This window comes from Athene noctua, chromosome 1 (assembly GCF_965140245.1).
Source record: "Athene noctua chromosome 1, bAthNoc1.hap1.1, whole genome shotgun sequence".
NCBI lineage: Eukaryota > Metazoa > Chordata > Aves > Strigiformes > Strigidae > Athene > Athene noctua.
This window is the reverse complement of record NC_134037.1, coordinates 72,092,905-72,114,780: the sequence shown is the minus strand read 5'-3', so window position 1 is coordinate 72,114,780 and position 21,876 is coordinate 72,092,905. Positions and strand designations below refer to the sequence as shown.

Here is a 21,876-nt window from a genome sequence, read left to right as displayed (position 1 = left end):
TTTGCTTCCCTCTCCTCCAAACTTTCTACCATAGTTAAATAATATAAAGCAGCCATGACTATGACCCCTGGGGATTATCTTGTGTAGAGTCATGCAAAGCTTAGATACAATTTTTCAATGGCAAATTAACACTGAATATGCCAGAGAAAAAATTATTCACCTCAAAGTACTAGAGAGATGGAAAGTGCAAAAAAACTTTTTTTGGTTTGGTTTTATTGGTTTTTTTTTTCATTTAGACTACCACGCATGCTATCTGTTTGTTAGGAGGAGGAAAATGTTGAACCCCACAGAGAAAAAATAGTAATATAATTTTAAATTTTCCTTAGAACTGTATCTGTCATCTCATATTCATGGCACAAGCGACAGAAATATCTTCTTGTAAGCCCAAGTCAACTGCTAAACCCATGCAAGGAAAATGTTCCCTTTAATAAAGAAAAATATTTATGTAACGAGGTCATCAGGAAGAAGTTTCAGACGTAACTCACAGCAGTCATAGGCAAGTTATAAGAACTGGAGGAGAGAGGTTTCTTGCCAAGAGCAACTCTTGTTTACTGCCAAGCTGGCAAATACCCTATCTTCCTTGGCATCTCTTGGGTGTGGGAAACTAGTCATAGAAGGGTCACAAGAAATCAAATGGCAGGCATAGATTTTGTACAGGGCACAGTTTGGAGCTGTTGGACATGTGAGTACCTTTCCCTCTTCCACAAGAGTCTTCAGTAGTTGGTTTTAACAGTTCCCTTTTAAGGTAAAGTCCTGAAGTTGTGTGATCAACTTCATTTATCCTCTGGAAACCTTTTCATGTCCCCCAGACTCCCATACTGCTAAGGTCTCTTGCAGAGCAGATGTTAGATGCCTTCTGAGCCTTCTGTATGTGGTAAAAGGAGAAGGATTATCAGGCAACAGTGTCCCACAGCTTTAAAATTCACTGGGCACCTTATGAAAGGAAAAGAGGATAAGATATGACTCGGGCTCTAGGTGGGAGACAAAAGAGGAAACACAATAAAACTGGCAGAATAGCCAACCTTCCTTTGCTAGCATCTTGAGATGTTTTCTGAAGAATGTGATTTATAAGTGTTTGCAAGAGAGTGACGGGCTTCATGTCTGCTCAGGAAGCTGGAGTAACAGACTGTTAAATAAGATTGGGGAGATGAAATAGCATGCTTCTACCCTTACCTCACCAAGCTGAGCTCCAAACTGTAAAGCCATAGCACTAAACAATGCACAGCGCTCTGGAGAAAGTGTAATTGAAGAAATTAAAGACTGTTGTGTTAGGAGCCTTACTGCAAATTTTGCAACTCTCAGGCTATGCAAGTCACTGAAGTTACACCTAGTAAGGAAGCCTTTTCTTCTGTCCTCTGTGAATGGTGTTTTGTGGAAGCTTGAGACATAGGGTGAGATAGCACCTTAGGCACCTGACTGGTAATTATCTGTTAGATGCTTCAGTGAAGCAGTCTTTCTGAAATAAGTGCCTAAGGTCTATATCTGGCCAGCGGACTCAGAAAAAGGTCCTATAGAAGACCTCTGCATCTGCCTCTGTAGTAAGTGGACAAGCTTTTCCTGTTGGGAACTTCAGAAGCACTTTATTTTCTCCACTGAGGAGGACTCTTTCCTTCACTATTGATGCTCCAGGCACCAGTTCATGGCTTAAGCTATTTGGACAACATCCGGACCATACCTATTACAATAAAATGGCCAACTTAAGAGGCCTGTTTATCTCCATCTTTTCCAATCTGAGCAAACCTTGGTAATCAGCTCTGTTTTGTTCTTATAAACAATTTAGTGTCCTGACAATTATCAGTGCCAATAGATGTACCGGGTCTGGCTGGGATGGAGTTTATTTTCTTCATAGCAGCCCATATGGTGCTGTGTTTTGGATATGTGACCAAAACAGTGTTGATAACACATCAGTGGTTTTTTAGCTGTTGCTGAACAGTGACTGAACAGCATCAAGGATTTATCTGTTTCTCACGCTGCCCTGTCAGTGAGCAGGATGACAGTGCAGAAGTTGGGAGGGTACAGAGCTGGGAGAGCTGACCCCAACTGACCAAAGGTATAGTCCACACCATATGACATCATGCTCAGCAATAAAAGCTGGGGAAGAAGGAGGAAGAAAAGAGGTTCACAGCTGTAGTGTCTCTCTTCCCAAGTCACCATTATGTGGGATGAAGCCTTGCTTTCCTGAAGATGGCTGAACACCTGCCTGCCGATTGGAAGTGAATGAGTTCCTTATTTTGCTTTACTTGTACACACAGGTTTGCTTTATCTATTAAACTGTCTTTATCTCAGCCCATGAGTTTTGTCATTTTCACCCTTCTGATTCTCTTCCCCATCGCACTGGGTAGGAGTGAGGAAGGGGCTGCTTGGGGCTGAGCTGCCTACCAGGATTATCACACAACAGTGGAGAAGAACTCCAAATACTTATTACCTTTAAGGAATTATTAGATTTAAAAAAAAAAAGTTTGTAATAAGGTGTACTGAATAATTTTTCTATCTAAATTTTTGTTGTTAACAAGTCTCTATTAGGAAAGGTACTATTTCTCCAAACAAAGGTGTGAATATTTGCCTATGCTGTTATGCAAACAAAAGACTTAATGCCTATTCTGATTTTACCACAGGGTGGAACAGAAGAAAACAAACATCACATGATTCAAAAAAAATATTTTTAGAATTCTAATAATTTCTTTGGATATATGAACTATTCAACTAACTCTTCATACAGATAAAAGTGAAAGCTTCCTACTAAAAGCTGCATGTACACCACCACCACCCCCTGCCCCTCCATTTCTATGCATGGTGAGGAAGTTGAGGCACTAAGAGGTTAGTGATATAATAGCTGCTTGCAGTCACACAGGCCGGTGAAAAACAGAAGTCTCCTAATCTTCATATTGACAGTTAAAGCATTGTCATCACCATTAATGAATCTGGCAATGTTTCCAGACAGGTATCTCTTGAGAAATTCACATTACTCAAATACAAAGACCTGTGGAACTAGAGAAAGCATGTAATTACATCTAGAGAACCTGTTACAATTATTGATTAGGCTTTCCTATCACAGAGGACCACCCCAGAGAATTACCTGCCTAGAATCCCCTATATATTGAGTAAAGTTTTTTATGTGGTGGTTGGTTTTTTTTTAATTATTTTGGTAGTTTTTCAGGGTACACAACTGTGGCAAGAACAGTAATCCGTACTCTACCTGGATAGTTCAAATTTACCAAACAAATTTGGCACAGAACCAATTACTTAATTTTAACAGAGATTCTGAAACATTTCATATTGCCTTTTTCAAAGTCTTGACCCGTCTCTCCTGTAATGGAGCTTCCAGTTTGGAATCACAGAAGATAGAGCTAGAAAAGACTTATTGCATCACCTGTTCTACCTTTTTGATTTTAGAAAATGCAAGTGATGCCACTATCCCCTTTGATCCATTCTTTGACTTAATCATGAAAACTAGCTTAACTTGACAGGATTTCTCCATACTCAGTCTAATCTACTTTACCAAAAAATCCCCCTCAGCCCCCAAAGGACAGGATATTAACAGCAAAAACAATTAGTAAAGCAGTTGAAGGGACACCCTACATTTTAAAGCAATAATTGCTCTATTTTAGATTTAATATGCATAAGCTGTTCAATTATGGTATTGCATTCTAAGGAGTGGAGGCACTCCAAAGGTCACAAAGCTCATGAAAATTTCAAAATAGAGTACAGGTGTCAAGTAAGTTTTCTTGAGCTACAGCATACTTTCAGTTGTCTTAATTAGAAATTAGATTGTGATATCACTTATATCTTGTAATTATAAATTAGGCTGTTATGGCCATTCACGTTCCAGTACGCAAGGCAAAAGCCAACCCTAGCTGTACATGCACAATGATAAGCTTTACTTCCATTCAGTAAAAAGATATAGCAATGGTGGATAATTGTATGAAAACATCATCTCAGAGGTTGTTAAAAAGCAAGCAGAGTTCTAGGAATTAATAATAAAAAATCAAGAGCAAACACAAAACATTGTGAACCCGTGTCTCAACTACTGCAACAGATCTAGTCACACATCTCAGACAGGAGATAGGAGAATAGGAAAGGTACATAGAGAGACACAAAGTGTATGGATAGATAGAAAAGAGATAAGGATAAACCATGGTCTGGGTCACTTGCTGTGTCACAGAGATTAAAATAGAGAAGACTATGGAAGAAAATACAGCTGAAGGGGGATGGATATGAGAGCTCTATAAAATCTTCATCATCCTGGGAACAATTATTCACTGTTCTTCACAATCATAAGAACAGGGATGCATCAAATGAAATTAAAACCTAGTAGGATAAAACAATTAAAAGGGAGTAATAGTTCACAGAGTACACAGGTCCACTGTAGAATTTATTGCTATGGGAAACTCTGGATGCCAAAAGTTTAGATGAGTTCAGGAAGTTGCTTCAGAAATGGTTTGACAAATTAATAAAAAAATTCCATCAAGGGCTATAAAACACACAGAAATAACCTCTGGTCCAGGAAGTCCCTAAATTGCAGATTGCCAGAAATTGTGAGGAGTTTTGCTGTGGGTAGGTTGAGGAGGTGCATATCTACTTGTTTTTTCCTTTCCTTGTGGAAAGGACCACTACAGGTCACTTCTTGAAGTAGGATACTGAGCTAAAATGAACTTCTGGCTGGAACAGTACAGCTCATCTTACATTGTGCCCTTGTCACAAAGCAGAGATAACAGTAGCAAGACATCTTTCCTTTTCTTCCTGTTTAATACACTTCCACCTCTTTGCTCTATGGATTGAACACACTGCAAAGGAACTTTGAAAAAGCATGAGTTCTTGCTCATCCTTGCTCCAAATATCCTCTGCCTCCAGATGAAATTGGAAGTAACAGGCAAGGCAGGTCCACCCTGGTACTGCATCCAAGATGTGGCATCTTGGATAAAGCTGTCCCATTTGATGCATGGTGCATTCATGCCAATATGTATTTTTAAATATATTGTGGGCAAATAGTCTCAGATTTTAGATTGGGGCCAGATGGCTGATTCAAGTGAAAATAACAGATACACTGAGAAGTGGTCATTACAAAAAGACTGAACTGTGTATGTAACAGAATGCACAGGCTCTGAACAGTACTGCATGTCAATTACTTTATATTTTAACACTAACTGTGTTCACGAAAATATTAAATAAAGACCTGATGCATCTCAAGACACTGAGAATTTAAACCTATTTCTGAAACTTGCTTTAAATCTTTGACTTTTCAAGTGAAGGGACAAACAGGCACAAATTTTGAGCCTTTTTTCCACTAAAACTATGCCACACCAGTTACAATTTAAAGCGGAATTTAAGGCTTGTGTTTTGATATTTACAGAATACGTACTATTCAACAACTAAGTAGTAAAACAGGTCACCATATATTCACATTTATGACCACCTCCCTTTTATCCTCCTGAATGCAGAGAATATCAAAAGTACGAGCAGAAAAAAAAATGTTTTGAATGCAAATTATGAAATGTTCAGTATCAAGCATCTCATTCACACATACTAGTTTTACAACTGAAATTTCCTCATTTAGTTATGGTTTAAGTAGGGTAAATATAGCTTGAATTTACTATTCTCTCCTCTTCCCCCTCACAAGATGTCCAACCAAATATGGGAATTGTTTAATCAAATTTTTAAGTGAAATGTTAAATTGTGCCTCTTGGCAGCAATCCTCTCCCAGAAGTTTGTATGTTCCCAGTGCTTGGCACTTTCCATTCTCATCATTTACCTGTGGTGGATATGGAACCAAATATACTACAGGACATACCATGAACAGCTGCAGCAACAGCACCAACAAAAGCAACATGTGTTGTTGGGCCTTTGGTTTCCAGGTGCTTGAGACACAGCTGATGTTCCTTCATTTTGTGACTGCTGCCTCTTTCTCATTTCAGCTACTTCAGTGCCCAAGTGGCTATAAGAACACAGACATAAGAGATGTACAGAATTACTACAGACCATCATAAAGTACATTCACATTTCTACAGCAATCTCCGATTCTACTGATTCTCACAGCTCGTGGCAACAAAAGCACGTGGCCATCAACTAGCTGGCCAAGTAACAGTTCTATTGTGTTAAAAGCAGTTTCCAGAAGACCACATTTTAGGGACATGCTTACGCTATTGTGCTGTTGAATCATGTCTATTCTTATCGCTTTGGCTGGAGTGAAAGGACTGTTTATTACCCTTTTGAACAGCAAGCCCACAGCTTGTGTATCACTTGGTAGAGACTGAGTTGTTCCTTACCATATGACTATCACAGCTCTTTCCATTGTACTAAAAATACAGCAGGATGGTTATTCACTTTAAACATGAGCTGGAAACATCCTTTTTGACTTCTCTGGTCAATGCTGGACCAATGAAATTTATATAAATGATATCACAGGCACTAACAGCTGTCTGTTAAGAGTTCAGATTATTCTCTGTAAATAAAATGAATAATAAATATGCATTTCCAAAATACTTTTCCAACTTTGGGACTATTTTCTGGTCACAGAAGATTTTCTCTTGCTTGCTGCCAGTCCTTACCAGGTTTTATTAGGTGAAGATATTTTTCTTTCCAGTGACTTGGAATATGCAGTAATATTCCATGCATTACTTAGTTTTCAAAAGAAGTTAAAACATTTATTGCCAAGTTATGTTATTTAGCAAGGTTTAGATGTCAGGATCCTTCTAATGGTTGACATCACCTTTGTACAACACCAATACGTTTCCCAGAGTAGTGGCTATTACAAGCATATATAAATTAAAACAAATTTAGTACTTTTTCCTTTGAAAAAGTACAAACAGACTATTGTGGGGAAGACCCCAGTTTAAAACAGATGCAGGTAGGAGATGGCCCGGTGTGAGCAGCCTGCACTGTGCTCTACACCTCCATGGCAATCTGCTGCAGCCAGGAGGGACGGAGAAAGGGAGGCTCTGGTTGATCTGCCACCTGGATACACCATGCACAGACAACTGAGATGTGCTACTCTGTCTACATGCATTCAAGCAGCAGCTGTGAGAGTCTGCATTTACATGTTCGCTAAAACTGCTGAAGTTCTTCTGTAATAGTGTCCTTATAGACAGTTTACACACAACAACATGTAGCAAGGATACTAAGCTTCAGAACTTAAAACTCATGCTGCAAAACTCAAGGTTGGTGGTTATTTAAGCTTCTTGCATAGCTAACTAACTTTTCCATGTACACTGTCACGGAGTAGAATCAACTCATTTATGAAGTGTTTGGTCAAATTAAACACAGAAGAACCATTTAACTACCTGTGGTGAGGGGACCTGCTTATGCTATTGATATTACTTCTTATGGTTTATACTTGCTGAACTCCTGAACATTAAAATGACATACTAAAAAACCCCACACCATTTCTTTATCAAATATAAATATGTGTTGTTAACAAGGTATACTTTGACATAATTGAAAAACTGCCCATATTTTTGCAATAGACAGCAAGGAAAGGAAAAGTGTTGCAGCTTAATATGTAGCTCAGACAGTGAGTGACAGTACGAAGTCACTTTCTCCACATTACAGTTCTGAACTTCTGCTGACTGTGTCTAATGAAGTTAAATTATTTCATAGATAGCTGTGTCATGCTGTGAATGGTACTTGCTTCAGCAAGTGCAGTGACTATGGTTAAAGAAATTAAAGGCAGATATTTTCACGGGGAATGTTTGTTTCTTGTAAGACAGAGATCCTAGAAACATTTGTATAAAACCACAAAACATATTTGTTTCAGAAACCGGTGAAAGTACCCATATTAAGATATTTGTAGGGCTGTAATCTTGGAATGAAAACGTCCCATGCATTCCACTGTGTTCCCGAAGTCATCCATTTCTTACACAATTTCAGCTATATATATAAAATGTACTACAGCTAGAATCCGTTGCACTATAAATACAAGGAGGCGGGATGAAGGTTATCCATTCCGACACGATGATGACAGTTGGTGGCTTTGCTGTAGTTCCACAATAACTTTAACACAGCACAAGCTGCCGCTGCCACTGAAATAAATGTCTCTCTCCCTTTTCTCCTGCATAGCTCACAGTCACTCATTCCCTCACCTGAACTGTCCCCCTCTCTCTGCTGGCAGCAGCGTTTTGCAGGTGCTCGGTGAACTGGATAAAAGATTAGGATTTATTTAAAATTAATCCAGAGTGGAAAGAAAAAAAGTAAAATTAGTTTTAACTTGGTTCAAGTCCCAGTCTTGTTCACCTTGGGAAGATGTGAGCACTCGGGCGAGAGCAAGGGAGGAAACAGAACATAAGGCAGGCAAGGGTAGTGTGGGGAAACCTCCTTCCATCCCTTCTCACACTGGCAGGAAGTGATGGTGAAACCGATGGGAGTTGTGCAGCTGCAGAAGGGTAAAGTCTGCAAATGTAATTCCCAATACACAGCACATGGCATCTCTGGGAGGCAGAGGCAGAAGTGTGGTTTCACAGGAATGGTTCACATCTCAAACTTGCCCTGAAAGCTCTATGACGGTACATTTTCCAGCATTCACCTCTCCATATGGACTGCCATGGCCAACTGTTTTGGAGGTTTGCAAGTCTGGCAGTACATGGTAGCAACAGGAGTTGTGAGGATACATGGGTCTTCATTGTAAAGCATTTCAGGAGGCATGGTTTCCTCCAAGGCTACTCAGAGCCCACAATCTAGCTGGTCTTTAGAGTGAGACTGCTTACTTTGCTGTGTTCTGACTCTGCTCTGGAGTATGGGGAAGGACATGACCCATCCCTTCCTGTCTGTGCACTATTTGGAGGAGGAAGAGGGCAGTCCCTGATTGCAGGTACAGTTATATTTATCTATTTAGGCTGTGTTTGAAAGAAAAAAAAAAAAAAAAAAGAAAAAACCTCCAACCCCGGCAAAATCCTGTGTACTTACATCCAGGAATAGTTTGCATTCTAACCCTAATAACAATATGTCTGGCTGCTTGAGGATCAAACATTAACTATAATGCTAGGAAAGCGCTGCAAGGGGGTATATTTTGAAATGGGTTGATAACATGGATACTATGCGGTGGGACTATCTTTAGTTTCCAAATATAATAGGCAAGGATCGTACTGGCACAGTGGGACAGAGTTGTATTTAATCCATTTCAGATTCTGTCCTTTCCACAGCTGATGTTGGTGTTCACTCTGAACCTTGCTGTATCTAACGATGCAAACTGTTATTTATCTTGGCATGACTGGCATGCTGTTCAATAAAAGTGTAAACTGAAAATCCAAGCAATGGGACAGTGTTCTCAGTGAACACACAAATGATGTTCACTCATCTGGCTTAACCGCTGGCTGAAATAAAAGTTATCAGCCCTTTTCTTTTGCTTATGTTAGATTCTCTTGGAGAGCTTCTAAGCTGAAGTCTGTAAGAAATATGAAAAATCCATCCCGTGATGCAAAACAATAATATGTTTACTGAGGATGAAGTAGGATGGGTGGAAACTTTAGTTTCATGCTTATTTTGGTTGGATTTCGTCTTTCATGTATTTGCAAATACCAGATGTCATCTACGCAAAACCATAATTGATTCCATTAAATTATTTAGGATGCAGAAGCAGGAATATCTTAACTCTTGGTTATATTTAGAGACTGAACTGTAGACAGAAGGTTTATATTTGGTGCCTTGGTCCAAGGCATGAAAAAGAAATTTAGAATCTTTAATTCAGCAAGTCAGTCTGATGAGATAAAATTATTTTTCTGTAATTAAGTGTGAAAATTAGTACATAACTGTGAAGGAGTAGAATATTGTGAACTGTTATTGAGCAGACCTTCTAGGATAGTGGTACAAATTGTACATACTGTCTCCAAGATCTGTTTGCCTTTTAGCTTTTTCAATGTTTTCATTCTTCCTGAGACCCTCTAGCTTGGCAAAAATACCAGGTGGTGAAGGTGGGCCTTTGTCCAATGAAATTTTTCTCTTTGGTACTCTATATGATCTCTTAGACCCTCACAACACAGGTATATTTCTCTGTCAGTTTTGCATCTGGTTCTTTGCCTCCATTTGGTGGCACAGTTTACTAACAGTGTTATGATTTCCATTTGTGCTGATAGGAAATAGGAATAGTATTCTAGTTTGCTTGACTGACTCATTCTCTTGGGGGTGGGTTAGGTATTGTGGCCCTCTGAGCAATCCCATAATCATGAAGGATTTCATTTTGCAGAACATCTGTTGTCCCTACTCTGCAGCTGAGGAAAGGAACCCAAGGGTACAGCAACTGTTTATTATACAAGTTATGAGACAGGTATTTCCTATAAGCTGCAGAGCAAGAAAGTCTGTGCAACCCTGTGTGCATCTTCAATCTTGCAGTGCTAGAGGAATACGAAAACTAAAACACTTAGAAATTTGGAGTAAGGCTTCCTGACAGTTTTGGAGCCGATGGCACAAGGATCTATATCTATGTTTAGGCAGTGTAATTACCACTTATTCCACTGGGTGCTCAGGGGTAATTATTACAGAAATCCCCTTGTGCACAGAGCACTATCTTGGGAAGAGAGCTCAAAAAGGAATAACTGATGGAAGACTCATTTGGTTTATTACATTTATATCTGGGCAGCCAGTCCTACTGGATACTGACTACAGTCATTGCAAATTCCACAGAGTGTCTCTAGAAGATGAAAAGAAGGTAATTTCTGAACATTTGCACCTCCCTGACTCTCCCCCTACTGCAGGACTTGTACTAAGGTTTTAGTGTGTTTTCCCCAGAAATTCCTGAGGTGTTGGACATGGCACAAACCACAGGCTACATCATTTCAGTCATTTCAGTAGCTCTATCGATGCCTATCCTCTGATGAAGCAAGAGCAAGCTTTTTTCTTTTTTTTTTTTTTTTTTTTTCCCTTGGCCTCAAAAACTTGTCACTACAGCCCCACAAATTATGTAAACTTCTGACACTGTCCCATCCAGCTCCCTCTGCTCATTCTGGAGCTTTCCCTTGCACATGATTCTCCTCGCACAAGACTGAGATGACATTCCCTGGAGAAGCTCATGTGCTAGGAAGTCATAGAAACATCTTGAAACTCCATTAAGGATTGAGAATTTCTTATCTTATTTTCTGGAGCCATTCCCTAATGGCTGTTTTAAAAGAGAGATATCATAGAAGGGTGCAGATAAACACACACCATCATTTTATACAGCAGAGAAGTGGTATTTTGTCTTTTCTTGCCTTAGCTTTCAGGTCAGAATTGGAGCAGAATCAGCTAGAACAATCTGGGTTTTGTAAAACTTCTGAAATAGCGAAGAAAGATCACCTTGCATCAGAAAGGAGTAGTCGAAGACTTAAGGATATCGAGGGTGATTTACTCTGCAGGAAAGAAACTTGGGCCTTAAAATACTTTTTTTTGTGTGTGTGTGTGTGATCTATCCCATCAGCTCTTCTGAATTTCTTTGCTTCCTTTAACTTTTCTAATAAAGGACCAAAACCTCAACTGTGTAGCTTACATAAAGTCAAACCTTATACCAGCTTATATCAGCCCCAGATGTGACTCTGTTGATCTTTTAATCATACTTCATGTTTTCACTGGCATTTACTTGGTACATGGACTCCTAACAAGAATAGTTTTTAAGTTTAGGGATGTTGAAAGCCTTCAAGCCCTAAGCATTAAGGTTAACACTATCCACTTCAGACCCCATTCAGCCTTCACTGTAAGAAGTGTACACTGAGGATGGCTTTGAATAATGTGGATTCAAGACTTCCAACTACCATTTTAGACTTTCCACGTACTTGGAAAATCTCAACATTTGTAAGAACAGTTACATTAACACTTTCTTGATTTTTTTAATGAGTTGTTTAGGCATAATTGGAGTGATCTTTACAGGATTTTGGTTGGTTGCTTGGGTTTTAGTTTCCTAAAACAGTCAATGGCTGAGTGACAGAGATATCTCTGAAATAATACTTTTTCAGATGATTTAGATGCCTTATTGAATTTTTAATATAAAACCCATCTTTTTAACTCAAACACTAAGCAAAGACCCTCAGAGAATGCCATAATGTGTTACTTCTAATGACCTGTGATATGTTACCTGTTTTAAAGCCATATTTTTTTTTAAGAACAAACTTACTAGCATACCAGAACAGTGCAACACAGCTTGGATGCACCTACCGGTTAAAAAAATCTCACAGATGCATATGCTGCTCTTGCAATGCAAAGACAGTCCTAACACAACACTGATCTTTTATTTGGGCTGTCTTCATTCATCTAGGGGAGTGTCTTAAGGGTACCACAAGCTAAATGAAGACAGATCAAGAGATTTTATCAGAAGTCTCTGAGATGTAAAAATTTCCACACACCTCTCACAATACTGATTGAGTAGTGAAATCAAGACATCAGAGTCGTGGGCACCGTTTTAAGTGCTGCTGACCACTTACACAGTCTTCACTGAGCAATGGAATTCATACTAGTCACTCTGCCCAAGAGAAACCTTGACATGGGTACATTTTCTCTTTTGCCACTGAGTCCTGAAAGCCATTCAGTATTTGCAAATAAATTCATAGAAAGTAATATAGAAGAATAAGTCTACCAGAAGAAGAAGTGTAATTGAGTTACCTTGGGCTCCATTTACTTATTTCAATGTATCTGTAGTCTATTAGAGAACAATTAGAAGCTATTGGCAACAATGGAACCTTAATTGCACCTTAATCAATTTAACTATAGCCTACATGGAAAATTTCAATTAATTGCAGCGGTATGGAAAGTTTGAGTTGTTTACATTTTTAAGAATTTGTGTTCTGGAAGGAAAGATCAGTGGAAATGGTAATGTCTAAAAACTATTCTGGTTAACAGTAGTCATGTCAGATTTTGAATTATAAATTCAAATTTTAACAGATTTGCTTTTATGGGTTCTTCAAAAACTGTATTTTGTACCATGTCTAAGTTCTAAAAACTCTGAATAGTAAGGAAGTGTGAATCAAACCAGAAGTTGACCCATGTATTTGTAACTAGACCTTCATATTGCATACATTCCCCATGTTGATGTGCCATACAGGGCAGTGCACAGATTCTGTGTTCTACGTGCTGAGTTCAGCCAATAAAGGGCATGCATGTATTTGGTTTTAGAAGCCTGACTGCCTACCTCAAGCTGTATAAACCATTGTTTTTACCTTTGATGGTCCTATACTGATTACCAAGGTGGAAGAATCGTGGAAGACGTTTACTTCTCCTAAGTAGCTTGAATTGCCCAAGACACTCCATGGCCTCCATTCTGTCATTCTTCTTGTACAAATGGCAGACCACCTTTTGGTAGTAACTTTAGACATTGTAGGTTTTGAATACTTTTTGGCTCAGAGAACAGGTTATTGCACCTACTGAATTTTTCTTTCAGGGAACTGAAGACTTGAGTGTCTACAGCAAAACATCTTGCTCTTCTATTAGTTACTGCAACTCAGCAGAGTTTCAAAACATGTACACCTCTACCATATAGGCATCTTTCTCCTGCCAGGTCTTCTGCTCTGAAGATGTTTGACTCTTGCTAAAGTCTTTCAGAGCAAGCACTGAGAAGATCACAAAGTGGACATTCTGTCCATTGAGGGAATAGGACGAAAAAGAAATTGTGGGATACTTGGCAGAAAGTGTTCAGACATTAAGCATTTTATTAGGATAGAACACTGCTACATGAATATTCATTTAAATTGAAACGGTGCAATTGGGCTGAACATTGTAAAATTTTTGCCTTGTGTACAGTAATACTGTTTTTATGATTTTGCCAGACAGCTTCTATGCTCATAAAGGATGTCTGAGATTTCTTTTTATTATTTTATGGTGAGCTTAGTATCCTGAGGAAGCCCTGCTTAAATCTCTGCATCATCAAGTAGATGTGCATTTGTACTTCTGAATCAGACATTACTGCTCAGTAACAAAACATTAAGCCTGACAGTAATGCATTATTGAAAAGTTTGAGATGCCTGCATGTGGTTTTTAAGGAGCTGTACCAAAATTATGATTAAGAGCACTCTACATTCTTCAAGAATATTTTATAAAAAGCAAAATGAAAAACTCATCAGGAAACTTTTTTAAGGGTATTGTTTTTATTTGTATGTGTTTGAAAAACATCTGAGAATCCCATTTTACACTACATCTATCTACCTATTTGTTGTGGCTAGCATGGCTGCAGTTGACTTAGACACATGAAGCCACTACACTTTATAAAGATAGAAAGATACTTTCCTCACAGGGGGCGAAATACAGATCTTGACATATTGCTGGAAAGAAGTGTTTGTTAAAGTCCATGACATTCCCCATAAAGAGGACGCTAAGAAGACTCTTGAGAACACAGAGAGCTTTACTGCATGCATTAGCACTATAATTTATAAATAAGTTTCCCTGTGCTCAAAGCCATTTCTCTCTGTGAGAAGCCAGATGTCGTTTGGGGGTTATGTGAACTCCACAGATTCTGTAAAAATTTCATCACAAATTTAAGAAATAAACATAAGACTAGCACAAGAATTTTTAGCTAACATAGGGTAAAAAGATTTGCAAGTGCAATTCAAGTATCAAACAAGTTTTAATGTTGACGAGCTACTTTTTCAGCACATAAGACCATCCTGGCAAACTTTCACGGGCAGAAATGGCAGCACTTAATCCCATAAATGCACACAACTTTTGTTTATGGTGCACATAGTATGACAGGCTGAAAAACAAAGGAAGGCACAAGGAGAATTGTTTTAGTGTGAGAATAGCTTTTCTGAAACCACTCTGGACACGGTTCTGGTCTCTGAAGTGACAGAATCTACATTCTTCACTGTAAATGAAGACTTCCAGCCTTTACTTCTGAGGCAGTTGATTTTTTCAAATTCCTTCTGGAAACAGAAGTTGCAAATTTGGGCAGATATAGCCTCAAAAAGGCTTCTTTAATATATGCTTTTTGAAATAACTGGATATTTGGTCATTATACTGATTTAAGTTTCACTGACTGACTTCCAAGGTATCCTCTGACAGGATATCTGTGTGCTCCAGCCCTCCTTTCCTCAACCACTCTCAAAAGTAAAAAAAAAAAAAGGAAGTATAATAAACAAAATCAAGAGATTAGTGGGGCAGGGATGGGGAGAGGTTACTTGGTTAATACAGTAAAACTGAGAGGGAAAGGAGCAAAAGGTGGCATGAGGCAGAAAGAGGCTTTTAGGGTCTTTTTGGGTGGCTTGGAATAGTGGGAGAAGGTTAATATAAGCAATACATGTGAAAAGGCTTGATCTAAAACCAAGATGCTTTGAATAAGAAAGGCAGGGGCAGGGATTGTTCAGGTACCACGCTCTGCTCACATGACAATACCTATGAACTTAATGACTGTAGAACTAAAGGAATACTTACCCTTGACATAGTGGTCAGAATGGGCGTGTACCCATTGGTAATGGATCTCCACTTCCCTCCCACAAGCTATACTACTTCTGTTAAACTCATAGTAAGCTCCTGCTATTTCTGCTCCTCTAGTTAGCACCAACGCTTGCTGGTCTGAGGAAGGGAGAGGAGACTAGTGTCTACTCTGTGCTCTTTCCCACCATCCTGGCATTTGGATTGATAGCAGTTACTTTAAAGCCTTGACTCCTCTACTGCACTGTGCTGTTGGTAAGGTTCTTGCTTCCACCTTGCTATTTCTCTGTTCATTTACCTTGCTGCTATCTCAAGATGACACATTTATCTTATCACTTCTGACTTCACCCTTAGCTCTTAACTTAGGGTTTTCAAGAGATTGCCTGGGATTTGTATGTCAGTGTATGGACACTTTCTACTTCTACTCCACAGTTACCTTTGGTTTCCTCTCCTCCACTCTTGCCCCAAGTCTGTAGCTGCTTTAAGTGACCTGCAGTACATGGCAGCATGGGGTTTTGGTTTCTTGCATATGCTGTGGGTGGCCATCTGCTCTCCTGCATAACAGGTTCAGATTTAAGGCACTTTATAATGATGTCTGTGTCATGTCAAGAATTCATCTATGCGTTTGACTCTAATAGGCAGGTCTTTACCTATCAGTTTGTGCAGGGTTATAATTAGCACCCGATAAGGTACAAGGGATGATTCAGCAAGACATAGAAGGGATCCCTTTCTATCCGTTCTTTATCCTCTGTCAGTCTCTCGGTTATCTTTACTGCTGACAAGGTCTTTCCACTGTTTCCTGACTATCAGTAAAGATAATTTGTGCTCACTGGTACCAGGACTGGTGATATGCCATGGATGCAGTAGTATTGTTGCATATGGTAAGAGTACTTTGAAAAGAATAAACTTGTAATCATAGTTTTGCCAAAGTATCTTCCAGATTGCCAACTCTGTTTTGAGATGTGGTCTAACAGTCCTTCATATAATTAAAAGCAAACAGGCTTGTTCTTGGCTTCTTCCAGGTTTCTCTGCAACTTCATTAGTATGTCTTTCCATATAATTGCTATATTTTTATCAGGGCTATACAGATAATTAGTTTTCACTTCAGGCAGATCTATTAATTATTCCCTGAATGGTTCTGCTGCCATGAACATTTTAGACTATGGCTTTAGGATGATATTTACTATTCCCACCCAAATTTTTGCAACAAATTGTAATCAAATGTTCCCCAAGTTGTGTGTTTTTAAAGTACAGAATCTTGAACAACTTCCAAGATTACCAAGGTTCTCCTATGTTCTCATGCCAGTCTTCTTGTCATGTAAGTGTTCCCTCTGTGCTCCTAGACATTAGGTAAAAAAAAAAAAAAAAGTAAGATAAAATAAACCTCTTCCTTTTTTTCCTGTTACTCAGTATCTGCGGTTACTGTGTTTCAGGCACTATTCTTGCATCAGTGTCTTAGTTCCATCTCCCCTTTCTCCTCCCCATATCATAACAAATCTTTACATTAATTTTCTAATTTTTTACTGAAGCAGCTATTGTTCCTGTGCTTGGAGGAGGTCTGTTGTCTGAAATCCCGCATTTTCACTGGTCTGACTCCTTCAGTGTACTTGCTTGTTCTGCATTAGATGCTGTTGTGTCTACCTGTTAGTCATATCCCATGCAGCGACTCTCACTATTCCACCTGCTGCTACCAAGCCTCATGTCCTTCATGCTGTGTCACATCAGAGGGTTCTTCACTTATAAAATTAACATGGCCCTTTTCTTTAGTAGCAGAATGGTTTGTGGAAGTGCTGCAGTGAGCACTGTGGCTTTCTCAAGGCTTCATCACATCCCTGTAATTGTGCTCTGACCTTCCCAGGCTCCGTGTCCCTCACTGCTGGTCTGAGACCTGGCTGGGGCTTCATTAGTGCGGAGAGAGGTGAGAGCTGCTGATCACCGCCATAAGCACAGGACAGTCATTGCGAGGAGCTGTCAAGGACTCTTTTATCCTTTTCTGCTATTCAGCAAGTTACCAGGAAAAACAGGCATAAAATAAAAAGGGCAGCTGACAACAGTGGGAAAATGGGAAGACAACAAACAAATATGGAAAACAGAAGACATGGATTTACCTTACTAAATCTTGAACCACTCTGGAGCAAGAAATTAGAGTGGGTGTCAAAGAGATGACAAGCTATGTGGCTTTAAAAGCTTCAAAATTTTAATGGGAGACTTTTTTGAGATATGGAAGAATAGATACACAGCTTCCAATTTCTGGTTGTCTTGAGCTATATATATATGTTAAAAAAGTAAACATTGCAGCAAAAACATTTTGGTCAAAAATATAAAAATTCTACCTAGATCTCATGGAAAATTTGAGGCACACCCCATGCCTAACACATCTCTGGGCAGTGGAAGCCACTGGTCTAGACTCCCAGACAGCAGAAAAAGACATCACAGGGGTTTTTAAAATGATGACATTGTGCTCTTTGAGCTTTGATGTGCATTTACCTGCAACAGCTCAGTTGTGGTACAGCATGCACTCAGCCGATAGCAGTAACAGACTTTCATGGGACCATCTGCCTCCTCCTGATCTGCACCAATGTCTTAGCTCAGCTCCCTTTGCATGGCCTCCTCTCCTTCCCACTTCTGAGGTCACTGACTTTCTCTGGCTGAGATGTCTGTCAGCTCTGCTGTGAAACCAATAACCTGCAGAGCAATACAGCAGGCAGATGTGTGCCTAGTGCTGCTGCAGCAAGACTCACTAAGACTCATCTGTCAAAGTCACTAGGCAGCACAGAAAATAAAAAGAGATTTGCAGAGAAAAAGAAAAAATCATACTTCCAGGTTAAATCCCCTTGCCATTACAAGAGCTTTCTAGAACTTACTCACTGTCTTTTCAGTAAGAGAAAACAGGTTTTCTTTGCTTTCCCTTGTCTTTGTTTTATCCCTTCCCTTGCTGGAAGGATTCCCATGAAGAAAGCTGCAGGCTCCTTTGTGTACCTCACCACTTGAGCATCTACCTCAGTAGCATCTTGTATGTTAGCTTGCCTGAAAGAACTGGTTTCTCTAGAGCTACTCACAGGTCACTTTCCAACTACCACAAATTTATGTGGCTGTTGGTACTTTATAAGATCAGGTAGTGGACAGCTGTAACACATTCTCTCTCCCCTAAACATCACAGTATGATGCAAATGTGCAAGTGTCTAAATTATACAGAAAATGCCTAACAGTCAAAGCAGTATCTCTAAGTTCATAGAGATTCCCAAAATACACACTGAGGCAGAGGGCTTGAGAACTTTTGAAACTAGTGTGAGGAGTCTCTAGAGCTAGTAAGCATGTTGTGTTTTGGAAGGGATGTATGGAAGCTCAGAGAAAAAAAAAGAAAGCCAATTATAATTTTTTCTCCTCTCCTTTCTCCTCCCATGGTCATTTTTAAATGTGTCAGTTTTAAAAACAGAGATTTCCAACCATCCCAGTAAACACTTTTTTATAGCAAGCTGTGCATGTATTATTTCATATTCACCAACAGAAAAGAATAAATTATGTCTTCTTGCAGAATCTGACAGCTATTGTACTATGGAAAACTTACATATTAAAAACCAATGTAGCAATTTTTCTTCCTTTTTTCTTTTTAACCCTATCAAGCATGCGAGTTAATGCTTTTAGCATTTCTACAAATGCTAAATATAAATTTGCATAGAAAGAATCCACCATTTTTCCTCCTGGGCAAGGATATTTTACTTTGGAGGACAGGCACCAATATTCCAGAATATTCCATAAGTTAATTTGTTTCCCTTTTTCTTTGTATAATGGTATACTTGAAACAGTATGTGTTTACAGAAGGCTGTGGTGCTATTGCATTTTTTTCAAAGCATAAAAAGAGAAAAAGAATTGCAAATCATTTGCTGCACAGAAAAGAGCAAAATACGTCCAAATGCAGAAAAACCTTTTGAAAACCACTTATAAGAAAAAGTCTTACATAAAAGGTCTATTTTTAACACCTCAATTTTTATAAAGTTTAAAGGATGGAACTTGAAACTACTGTCCCATAATATAAATGTTATGATTTTTCATAATCCAGTTCTATTTATTGTACCAATATTAAAAAAATCTACCGCTAAGACACAAGGGACTAAAAACATTCAGTGAAAACTTGAAACCTTTGAATTCTCTGGAAATATGCAAATTTTGGTATGCAAGCGTCGCATCTAGTCAGATCTGTACATTTACAAGCTCTCTTATGCTGAGCATAACAGAAATTTATAATCACCAGCTATGCTACTGTACAGCAAGGCATTAAAGTAGCTCTTCCACTTGAGTATGCAATGGGATAGAGTGAACCGATTTAATTTAGATAAATAGATCCCTGGAGATCAGCAGACAAGACCTCTTGGAACACTGTCTTCACAGATTACTGAGTGAAGCTTGACATGAATGTCTATCACCCCCCTTCCTATAAACGTTTTGCTCACTGGCAGTGCAGCCTGTCTGATATCCTTGTTTACTGGCACACAGACTATAGGCTCCATGAGGGAAGCTCATCAGCATCCTTTGATCCAGTATTTCATAATGTTAAAAAAAAGTAGAGTGCTCTGCATAAAGAGCTGTATTTCCTCTAGCCAGTGAAATACACTTAGGTAGTTTTCTTGCTGAATTTTTAGAAAAATTATTTCTATAATGATAAGAGAAAAAGATAATGTTTTAATTTAAAAGGACCGCAGAAGAGCTCTGGGCAGCCTGTCGACTGTATGTTAAAGGACAGCATTAAGCGGACTAAAAAGAACTACGGGCATGGCACAGCTGGCCCAGCCAGCTATCTGCAGCTCCACCATCCCCACAATTTCCTCTTTCCCAGATATTCAGCTGTATTGTGACTTGGGCACTGACTTCTGTACCAAACTCTCCTTGAAAGTCGGCCCTTACTGTGAAATTTGTAAGAGGATGGGGAACAGGGCAAACTTGGGAACAAGCTTAGGTACAAGGCAAAATTGTTCTGAGACTTCACATAGCTATTCTCTCTGAGGGCCTTCTCATAGCAACTCTTCCAGCAGTGGGGGTTTATACTGTGTTGGTCACAGTATAACAGTTAAGCTTTAGTAGGACCTCTCTCCTTCAGTTGGCTTCTGGGTTTTTTTTCCCATGCACCTAGGTTAATTTTCTGTCTTTGAGATTGTCTTTGAAAGTTTGACCTGTCGTTTGGTGGAAATTGGATGACATACATAAAATTAGTGCAGAGGGACTTACCTAGCTCCCATTTCAGGTCAAAAAGTTTGTCCTGTTTTTATTTGCCTCAGTTGAAAAAGAGTAGAGTATGTCATTCTATAATACTTACAGGTTATTAGAAATAAATATTGAATCAGTTGCTTTAAAATCCTTACACTAGTTATTTACAGTATCTTTTCTTCCAAAACCTTTTACAATAAAAGAATAATGAAGTCTTTTTGAGTGAGTAAACTGGAAACTGGGGCATAATGCTAGTAGCAAGCAGAGCTTGTTATGGACCAAGACATATCTTTCCTCTTATGAAAAATACAACATGTTCTGTATGATGGCACTTTCAAAAACATCCAGTGGTTGTAATATGCTTTGTTCACTGAACCAACTCTGAAAAACTTCTCTAATTTAAAGCAAGGTGAAAATGAAGCTCTCGCTCTGAAGAAGGTGAACAGCTCTGAAACATTTTTACTCATAAAACCTTCTTAAGTAGAAAAGATTTTGGGGACAGAATCTTTAAAAAAGCATGAATCACAGAAAACTGCATGGAATTAGTTTTATTTACTGCAAACCTATCTGTGTTTTAAGTATTAGACATAAGGTTGCTTCATACTGGTTGTTTCTAAGGTTGCATGATGTGGATCAGAGACTCCTCTGACATTCCAGCTCTTGCACAAAGCAAAAAACATTACACTTGCTACAGCTAAATAAATCCTTATCCTCTGAGGCAAAAGATTAATATTTAACACAGCCGTGCAACCTCAGAGATTTACTACATGTCTTTCCTTGTTGATACCTGAATGGTGTGCAACTAAGTGCCATGAGAAATAAGAACAGAGGCTTCACAGAGGGACATTAAACTCAATGAAAGAGACCACTTCTTTGTTTTAAGAATGCTAATGATGCTTGCATGTTATGTTTTTTATTTGACTCATACCTCTTGCAAAGTGCTGGCACGTTCAGTGAATGCACAACTGAAAAAGCAAAACTCAGCGTTTCTTCTCAGCACACTTGACACAAGTCAGCATGCCTAATGCTGGTCTGCCAGTCCTTGCTAGTTCTAATAAACATCTCTTTAAGTGGCTTAATTCCACTTCACAGACAAGAATAATAAAAAAATCCCAGTAGAGTTACTCACTTATGCTTGGGAACTGTTAATGTTGAGTTGATGGTTGGACTGGATGATCTTCAAGGTCTTTTCCAACCTAGACAATTCTGTGATTCTGTGATGGAAAATTGCCCTGTGCTGCACAGAGGAACTCACAGATGCGGAACAAAGGAGGCTGATGTGGCAGGCACCCACAGAGCAGACGGGGGCTGAGGTCTCCAGACTACCATTCCACTAGAGGCTACCTGAAGCCTCTTGTGAAGGGA

The 21,876-nt window shown here is 39.0% G+C and overlaps 1 protein-coding gene across 5 annotated transcripts in view; it reads right to left on the bottom strand.

Moving 5' to 3' along the window:
* RGS17 (regulator of G protein signaling 17) overlaps nt 1–21,876 on the bottom strand; it is a 73,325-nt gene that overhangs the window by 23,291 nt on the left and 28,158 nt on the right. For 3 of the 5 annotated variants that reach the window (XM_074896537.1, XM_074896536.1, XM_074896540.1), the window contains exon 2: nt 5,789–5,932. In XM_074896537.1, coding sequence (XP_074752638.1) covers nt 5,789–5,907 — 119 coding nt within the window. In that variant the 5' untranslated portion in view covers nt 5,908–5,932. Of the gene's footprint in view, nt 1–5,788; nt 5,933–8,075; nt 8,130–16,588; nt 16,606–21,876 lie in introns of those variants that run through there. The other 2 variants (XM_074896538.1, XM_074896539.1) reach the window with 2 other exon arrangements.